The sequence below is a fragment of the Perca fluviatilis genome, chromosome 17, assembly GCF_010015445.1.
Source record: "Perca fluviatilis chromosome 17, GENO_Pfluv_1.0, whole genome shotgun sequence".
Taxonomy (NCBI): domain Eukaryota; kingdom Metazoa; phylum Chordata; class Actinopteri; order Perciformes; family Percidae; genus Perca; species Perca fluviatilis.
In genome coordinates this window covers 33,735,598-33,745,646 of record NC_053128.1, presented here as the reverse complement: position 1 = coordinate 33,745,646, position 10,049 = coordinate 33,735,598, and the positions used below count along the sequence as shown (strand labels likewise).

At 40.4% G+C, this 10,049-nt stretch overlaps 1 protein-coding gene across 5 annotated transcripts in view; it reads right to left on the bottom strand.

Moving 5' to 3' along the window:
* Positions 1-453: 453 nt before the first annotated feature.
* Positions 454-10,049, bottom strand: part of dmtn (dematin actin binding protein) — a 36,469-nt gene continuing 26,873 nt past the window's right edge. For 3 of the 5 annotated variants that reach the window (XM_039779121.1, XM_039779122.1, XM_039779124.1), the window contains 6 exons: positions 9,750-9,805; positions 8,334-8,379; positions 4,546-4,553; positions 4,019-4,084; positions 3,381-3,461; positions 454-1,254 (listed from right to left, as the gene is read on the bottom strand). In XM_039779121.1, the coding sequence (XP_039635055.1) occupies positions 1,141-1,254; positions 3,381-3,461; positions 4,019-4,084; positions 4,546-4,553; positions 8,334-8,379; positions 9,750-9,805 (371 nt within the window). In that variant the 3' untranslated portion in view covers positions 454-1,140. Of the gene's footprint in view, positions 1,255-3,380; positions 3,462-4,018; positions 4,085-4,545; positions 4,554-7,992; positions 8,193-8,235; positions 8,380-9,749; positions 9,806-10,049 lie in introns of those variants that run through there. The other 2 variants (XR_005636627.1, XM_039779123.1) reach the window with 2 other exon arrangements.

Below are 10,049 nucleotides of genomic sequence, written 5' to 3'. Positions count from 1 at the left end.
CTCCAGGATCTGTGCTAAGCTAGGCTAGATGGAGCCGGTTACCACCAGGATCTGTGCTAAGCTAGGCTAGATGGAGCCGGTTACCTCCAGGATCTGTGCTAAGCTAGGCTAGATGGAGCCGGTTACCTCCAGGATCTGTGCTAGGCTAGATGGAGCCGGTTACCTCCAGGATCTGTGCTAGGCTAGATGGAGCCGGTTACCTCCAGGATCTGTGCTAAGCTAGGCTAGATGGAGCCGGTTACCTCCAGGATCTGTGCTAAACTAGGCTAGATGGAGCCTGTTACCTCCAGGATGTGTGCTAAGCTAGGCTAGATGGAGCCGGTTACCTCCAGGATCTGTGCTAAGCTAGGCTAGATGGAGCCGGTTACCTCCAGGATCTGTGCTAAACTAGGCTAGATGGAGCCTGTTACCTCCAGGATGTGTGCTAAGCTAGGCTAGATGGAGCCGGTTACCTCCAGGATCTGTGCTAGGCTAAGCTAGGCTAGATGGAGCCAGTTACCTCCAGGATGTGTGCTAAGCTAGGCTAGCGATGGGTGCATCAGACACTGTTAGGACACGCACAGAGATGAGAAGGGTATGTATGGACTTCTCTAACTCTGGGGATACGCTGAATAAGACAAAGTACCGATAAGTCGGTGTGTTCCTTTTAACCAAATAGTTTAGTTTGACATTGTTGTTTAAACCAGACGAGTTGGGGATGAGAACGAGGCTTTAAATGACACAGGAAAAACTTAAAATGCTTCAACATGATGCGTGAAATGTCCTTAAAAGTGGGCGTGTTATTAATATGTTTGGCTAATGTGCTAATGTGCTAACGTCTGACGTCCTGCCGCAGACCTCTGGAGCTCAGAGAAACAAACTGTGTGATGATGATGATGATGATGGTGATGACGGGCGGACACGTAACGAGCGGGTGGGGGTGGGGGGGGGCAGTTATAAGTGCAGCACAGGTAACATGTCTGAGTGTCAGTGCATCCGTTAGTAAAGGGTCGGTCCAGCGACGTGATTGGTTAGTTAGATGGCGGACATGTTTTGTGGGGTTTTTTCACATTTGATGTTGTTTTTTTCTCTCCTTCCTTTTTCCCAAAAAGCAGGCGGTTCATCAAAAGTTATCTGCGCGGGCAGCGAGGTCACTTCCTGTTAGAAGAGCGAGGCTTTCTTCTTGAGTTCGTTTCGTCTCCACAGCGAGAGGCGGTCGAACTCGCCGATCGGCATCCCGAAGATCTCCTCAAACTGCTCCGTGGACAGATGCCTCTGTGAGAAGAAGAAGAAGCAGAAGCAGAAGCAGAAGAAGAAGGAGTGGAAGAAGAAGCAGAAGAAGAAGGAGTGGAAGAAGAACCATTCAGAAAACATAACAGAAGGTATGGAAGCACATTGGTGCCACAAAAAAACACAAAAACATCGAGTAACGCCTACCAAACACTGGAAGACTTTGAACTAGAGGGTGACACGGGAATCAATTGTCGCTCCCACCCATACCCGAGCCCACGAAAATACTCCAGTCACATCCCGATCACATGACTGCCCCCCAAAAAAATCCTTTCCTGCAAAATCCAGAGAGAAAGACTCCTGTATCCCATCCCGTTCCCTATGTTGTCTAAAGTTATCAGACTCTGTGTGTGTGTGTGTGTGTGTGTGTGTGTGTGTGTGTGTGTGTGTGTGTGTGTGTGTGTGTGTGTGTGTACAGCTGCAGCGATGGCCCGAGGGAGCGAGAGCAGCTCCTCTGCAGCACGTAACCCGTGGGAGTCCCGAAAAATTGTGACCCTCTACTTTGAACAGACTGAAGTCTGACATCATCTCACAAAGACATAATATGTAGAGACTGGGGATCTTGCAGGTGTCACACATTGCAAGACTACAACTAGATTCATTTTGAAAAATGTCACCAATTTAAAGGAGAATTCTGATCGATTTCAACACGTAGCTCTGTCGTTTGTGGTCACGTAGAGCTGTCAGTAGCGAGAAAAACGAAAACAATCGCTGCTGCCTACTCCGTGTTTTCCTCCTGCTAGCGTTAGCACCCAGGAGGCTGAAACAGGGCAGGTTTTAAAATGGGATTTTTAGCCTCTTAACATGTTGGAGATGTCATTACAAGTGCCTAGCCATGTGAAGGGATTCCTTGAACACTGAATCTGACTGCTGCAGATGTGAAAGAAATGCATAAAAGTTGTGCTAATTTAGCCAGTAGACACATACCTCTGTTTAGTTCTGGTGTTTGCTGGCGAAGTCCACACAAGTCGATTGTCGAACTCATACAATCCAATATTCCAAAACGTATTTTTTTCCACCAAATAAACGATGGTCACGAATTGCCGTGGTTATGTCCATAGTAATGACTATGTAGCAACATAGATCTGTGTGGACTTCACCGGAAATAAACCGAGGTATGTGTGCAGTGGCTGAATTAGCACAACTTTTATGCATTTCTTTCACATCTACTGCAGTCAGATTCTAACCTGACTCCACCAGATGGATCGCTTCGCATTTGCTCGGCATATCCATCTGGGAACTTTCCATTGGAGAACTTTTGGGAAGAGGAGAAAATCCTGGTTAGCTGATTGGATAAATCATCTGTCTATCACCTATGTTGGTGATAGACGGGCCAAATCAACCAATCAGATCAACGAAGCGTATGCAAATACAACCACAAGCCAGGCTAACCCCTGCTGCTGCTGCTGCAGGCAAAGCATAACTCGTTAGCTCAGCAAGCTAGCAGCATGTCGGTAAAGGATATTTGCCGTTTGTGTAACGAGAATTTAGGAATAAAAGGCCCCATTTCAGGTTCCTGGTCCATACTCCAAAAGAAGGATCCAAGAGGAAAAAGCATTAGCGAGCGGCTAACAGAATTAGGGCTACCGCTGTCTGAAAATCCTGGTTAGCTGATTGGATAAACGCTCTCACCAGGCTACTCAGATTCACTGTGTTCACTCAGAAGGAATCGCTTCACGTGGGTAGGCACTAGTACTGACATTTTGATTTTTTTCCTGGCATTTTTTAAGCTTTTTCCAACAATTTTGTCACTTTATTTTCCAAATTCTTTTGTCAAAACACCCAAATTCAATAAAAAAAGTGAACTGTTCATTTCATTTACTTGTGAAGAGCGTTGTAGGGAACCATCCAAGTTATTTTCTTTGACAAGTTGGTTGAAAGAAACCCAAAATGTCTGAAATGTTGGAGGGTTAAGTAGATGTGCTCGGTTACTCAGCACAGATGGAAGTACTTTCACAAGTTCTTTAAAATGCTTTGACTCAAGAGACACAGACAAGAGGTTTTTTTGGGCAGTTAGGACTTGTTTTCTGCTCTGATAAATCCAGCCGCGGAGGGATAATTGATGCGTGAGTCATTATTGACGCAGGCCGACACATGCAGACTGATCATACCTCCAGGCGAGTGCGGTCGACCCCGGGCGGCAGCTTACAGCGCCCTCTGTGGGTCACGAGCAGCGCTTCATACGGATAGATCTGGAAACAGAAAACAGACAAACATCAGGAGTAGGGCTGGGCGATGGGGAGAAAACCAGATATCACGATATTCCTGACCAAATACCTCGATATCGATATTGCGGCGATATTCTAGGGTTGATAATTGGTGCTTTAACAAAATATCTTCACACTTAGATTTTAGATAAATAATCAGTAATGTGGATGTAATGACTGAGTGGGTAAAGGCAAATAATAGAACAGCTAGAACAGTCTTGTAAGTTCAGAAAAGTACATCACTTTACTGTAATGCAGCCTATAAAACCAGGAAAACACACTCATGTCATATCAGGATATTACGATATCCAAAATCTTAGGCAATATCTAGTCTCATATCACGATATATCGCTATAATATCAGGAGCTGTTACATCACCGGGCGGCTGTGTGAATAGGGCTCAGGTCTTTAAAAAATCAAGGACCGTGCACAAAAGAATTTACTTCTGAATGTGTCTTAAAATGAGAAGAGATGCTTTGTGATTGCAGGTAAAAAAATTAAATATATTATGAAAATAGGTTATGATTCAGGGCTTAGCTCACCTTCTGCTCCAGGATACTTGGCAGAGAGTTTCCTCTGTCCATCCTCTCCCTCCGAGCTTCTCCGTTCTGCACACACACACACACACACACACACACGAAAAAAAAAAAAAAAAAAAAAAAAAAAAAAAAAAAAAAAAAATATTATGAAAGATAGTCCTGAACAATCCGTTAGACACAAACACTGTCACAGTGATGCAGAGCCGAAGAAAGCAAGGTTAGAAATCGGTGCGTGGTGATAGTGTAAAGATGCAGCTGTAGCACACACACACACACACACACACACACACGCGCACGCACACGCACGCATACACACAGTCGTGCAGAAACTGAAGCTGAGTGCAGGTGAGTTAGAGCAGACTTGCAGTTGTTCAGTAAGACGGCAGGTGTCATGCACGTGCCACACACGCACGCACACACACACACACACACACACACACACACACACACACACACATATACCTCCCCACACAAACACACACACACATACACACGCACACAGACACATTGTGACGAGACATCTTGCTTACCTGAGCAGCTGCAGAGACACGACGACAGAAGAGAGAGTGAGATGAGAGCAGCAGATTTAAAGTCCTATCAGAAGGGGTTTCATGCTCCCAAAATGTGATTGAAAAGTGTGAACAAAAGTCTTAAATTAAATAAGAAATACTGTAACGCCATGTAACGGAGGCGTGAGGTGATTCTCCTCTGAGTCATGACTCGGTCAGGTCTGAACACACACACGTGAAACACACCTTTACAGATTCAGTGTGACTCAGGATGTCTTTATACATCATGAATGGAGATATCTGTCCATAAATCTGCTGAGAAATCTTAACCGCAGAACTTGCCTGGGAATCATCCCCTGTGTGTGTGTGTGTGTGTGTGTGTGTGTGTGTGTGTGTGTGTGTGTGTGTGTGTGTGTGTGTGTGTGTGTGTGTGTGTGTGTGTGTGTGTGTGTGTGTGTGTGTGTGTGTGTGTGTGTGTGTGTGTGTGTGTGTGTGTGTGTGTGTGTGTGTGTGTGTGTGTGTGGATATAAAAGGTGGTAGTAAATCTTTTTGGTGCTGGTTAATATACCAGCAGATGAGCTAATCCAGCACAATTTAGTGCATAAAAGTCACCAAAAAGAAGTATTTTACACTCATAATTAAATACAAAAATGAGGGAAAAACTTAAAAAATATCCACTTCTTGAAAAGGAACCATGTATATGACAGATAATACTAATAAACGGTCTCTGATACTGTGTATATGACAGATAATACTAATAAACGGTCTCTGATACTGTGTATATGACAGATAATACTAATAAATGGTCTCTGATACTGTGTATATCACAGATAATACTAATAAACGGTCTCTGATACTGTGTATATGAAAGATAATACTAATAAACGGTCTCTGATACTGTGTATATCACAGATAATACTAATAAATGGTCTCTGATACTGTGTATATCGCAGATAATACTAATAAACGGTCTCTGATACTGTGTATATCGCAGATAATACTAATAAACGGTCTCTGATACTGTATATATGACAGATAATACTAATAAACGGTCTCTGATACTGTGTATATCGCAATAATACTAATAAAGGTCTTGATACTGTGTATATGACAGTAATACTAATAACAGTCTCTGACGTGTATATCACAGATAATACTAATAAACAGTCTCTGATACTGTGTATATGACAGATAATACTAATAAACAGTCTCTGATACTTGTATTACAGATAATACTAATAAACATTCTGATACTGTATATAATAATAAATCTGATACTGTGTATATCACAGATATACTATAAACGCTTTGTACTTGTATATGACAGATAATACTAATAACAGTCTCTGATACTGTGTATATGACAGATAATACTAATAAATGGTTCTGATATGTGTATATTATACTATAGTTATGTGTATATACAGATAATACTAATAAAGGTCTCTGATACTGTGTATATAAGATAATACTAATAAACGGTCTCTGATACTGTGTATATCAAGATAATACTAATAAAGTCTCTTACTGTTATATAGATAATACTATAAAGGTCTCTATACTGTGTATATCAAATACTAATAAAGGTCTCTGATACTGTATATATGACAGATAATACTAATAAACGTCTCTGATACTGTGTATATCAGATAATACTAATAACCGTTCTGATACTGTGTATATGACAGATAATACTAATAAACAGCTCTGATACTGTGTATATCAGATAATACTAATAAACGTTCTGATACTGTGTATATGACAGATAATACTAATAAACAGTTCTGTACTGTGTATATCAATAATACTAATACAGTCTGATATGTATATATGACAGATAATACTAATAAACAGTCTCTGATACTGTTATATCACAGATAATACTAATAAACGCTCTCTGATACTGTGTATATGACAGATAATACTAATAAACAGTCTCTGATACTGTGTATATGACAGATAATACTAATAAATGGTCTCTGATACTGTGTATATGACAGATAATACTAATAAATGGTCTCTGATACTGTGTATATCACAGATAATACTAATAAACGGTCTCTGATACTGTGTATATGACAGATAATACTAATAAACGCTCTCTGATACTGTGTATATGACAGATAATACTAATAAACAGTCTCTGATACTGTGTATATCACAGATAATACTAATAAACAGTCTCTGATACTGTGTATATCACAGATAATACTAATAAACGCTCTCTGATACTGTGTATATGACAGATAATACTAATAAACAGTCTCTGATACTGTGTATATCACAGATAATACTAATAAACAGTCTCTGATACTGTGTATATCACAGATAATACTAATAAACGCTCTCTGATACTGTGTATATGACAGATAATACTAATAAACGCTCTCTGATACTGTGTATATGACAGATAATACTAATAAATGGTCTCTGATACTGTGTATATCACAGATAATACTAATAAACGGTCTCTGATACTGTGTATATGACAGATAATACTAATAAATGGTCTCTGATACTGTGTATATGACAGATAATACTAATAAACGGTCTCTGATACTGTGTATATGACAGATAATACTAATAAACGGTCTCTGATACTGTGTATATGACAGATAATACTAATAAATGGTCTCTGATACTGTGTATATCACAGATAATACTAATAAATGGTCTCTGATACTGTGTATATGACAGATAATACTAATAAACACTCTCTGATACTCTGTATATCACAGATAATACTAATAAACTGTCTCTGATACTGTGTATATGACAGATAATACTAATAAACAGTCTCTGATACTGTGTATATGACAGATAATACTAATAAATGGTCTCTGATACTGTGTATATGACAGATAATACTAATAAACGCTCTCTGATACTGTGTATATGACAGATAATACTAATAAACGCTCTCTGATACTGTGTATATGACCGATGATCTGAAACATATCTGACTGTTTTACACTCTTTGACCAGCAGGTGGTGTTCATCTCGCCATCACTAGGTTACACTCCCTGTGTGTGTGTGTGTGTGTGTGTGTGTGTGTGTGTCTCTGTATGTATGTGTCTCTGTATGTGTGTGTGTGTGTGTGTGTGTGTGTCTCTGTATGTATGTGTGTGTGTGTGTCTCTGTGTGTCTCTGTGTGCGTGTGTGTGTCTCTCTGTATGTTTCTGTGTGTGTGTGTCTCTGTGTGTGTCTGTGTGCGTGTGTGTGTGTGTCTCTCTGTATGTATGTGTCTCTGTATGTGTATGTGTCTCTGTATGTGTGTGTGTCTCTGTGTGTTTCTGTGTGTGTGTGTGTGTGTGTGTGTGTGTGTGTTAGCTGTGCATAAGGACTGGAAGCAGGGGGAATAAACTAAAAAGCAATCTCTTTAACTGGCAGTCAGAAATGAGTCTATCGCCTGTTTTTAGTTTTTTTATGTGTTTAAAAAAGTTAAGGGTTTATCTGTTTATCTTATAACGATAAGGGCTTTAAGTTAAGGGTTTATCTGTTTATCTTATAACGATAAGGGCTTTAAGTTAAGGGTTTATCTGTTTATCTTATAACGATAAGGGCTTTAAGTTAAGGGTTTATCTGTTTATCTTATAACGATAAGGGCTTTAAGTTAAGGGTTTATCTGTTTATCTTATAACGATAAGGGCTTTAAGTTAAGGGTTTATCTGTTTATCTTATAACGATAAGGGCTTTAAGTTAAGGGTTTATCTGCACCGATGCGGCAGAAACGCAGCTCTTTGCAGAAGATGTCTGTGTTTCCGTTATTCGTGATGTATTCTTTGTAACTTTCCCCGGAGGAGTCCTACCTGTCAGTCCTTTATCTCCGTCCGTAGAGAACTCTGCAGACTGCATCTGCAAACAAATGCAAACTATTATACACGTATTAACGCTTCTCTTAAAGGATATTTAAAGAGAGAGGGGAGGACATGAGGGCTGGAATAAAACCCAGTAAAATAATATTTAATAAAGGATTTATTAACCCTAACAAGGCTTTGTTCTCGCTTTAGATGCGGTAGCTGCAAAAAGCATAGTTAACTGTTAATAAGTGCTTATAAATGTCTTTATAATCTAACAATACATGTGTTTATGATGCTATTTTTAACACTTAAAATAGGCCTACAGACACAACGACACAGACTAATGCATACGTCACCATGAAACAGGAAGATCATTCATGGTCAGTGTAACGCTCATCAGTTCAATTCTCTAAGCACAGACAGACATTTGGAAAAACAGAAAAATGGGTTCCAAAAATTTGATCTTTAACCTGTTTTTCCAATTTTCAGTTTTTTATTCAGAGGATCAGAAATTGAGAAAATTACAAAATTGCGTCTGAGCTCCAATTATTCAGAATACTGCCATGGTATTCGCCTAGCTATCTGTCTATCACCAACATAGGTGGTGATAGACAGATGGTTTATCCAATCAGCTAACCAGTATTTTCAGACAGCGGTAGCCCTAATTCTGTTAGCCGCTCGCTAATGCTTTTTCCTCTTGGATCCTTCTTTTGGAATATGGACCAGGAACCTGAAATGGTGTCTTTTATTCCTAAATTCTCGTTACACAAACGGCAAATCTCCTTTACCGACATGCTGCTAGCTTGCTGAGCTAACGAGTTATGCTCTGCCTGCAGCAGCAGCAGCAGGGGTAGCCTGGCTTGTGGTTGTATTTGCATACGCTTCTCTGATCTGATTGGTTGATTTGACCCGTCTATCACCAACTATAGGTGGTAGATAGACAGATGGTTTATCCAATCAGCTAACCAGGATTTTCGCCCCTTCCCAAAAGTTCTCCAACGGTAAGTTCCCAGATGGATGTGCCGAGCAAATGCGAAGCGATCCATCTGGTGGAGTCAGGTTAGAAGAGAATACCACGGCAGTATTATGAATAATTGGAGCTCAGATGCAATTTTGTAATTTTCTCAATTTCTGATCCTTTGAATAAAAAACAGAAAATTGGAAAAACAGTTTCAAGATCAAATTTTTTAATTTGTCAAGCTGGAAAAAAAAATGAAAAATTTGATATTTTAACCCATTTTTCCGTTTTTTCCAAATGTCTGTTTGTCTTTAGAAGATTGAACCGATAAGCGTTACACGGACCGTTCATGACTACGGGACAGCTCCCTCTTCAAGAACTGTTTTGCGTTTGTGTTGAACTGTCTCGGCCACCGTACAAAGACCTTCATATGAAGCGTTACCGTGTGCAGAATCTGCAGAACTTACTCGGGTCAGGCCGATGCCGGCGCGTGAAGGAGACTTGGATGCGCTCGCTGACAAACCTGCAGAAGAACGAAAAGACAGACAGACAGACAGACAGACAGACAGACGAGATCAGATCCATCCTGAAACATTAAAGGACAATTCCGGCGCAAAATGAACCTAGGGCACATGTGTCAAACTCGAGGCCCCAGGGCTCTGGTTTATTGGCATTTCTTTAAACCAATCACAATCATCGTGGGCGGGGCTAAGCTCCGGACGGAGCCACGGTGCCTCTGCTAAATAGTCTCGGGAAGGAACTTGTTT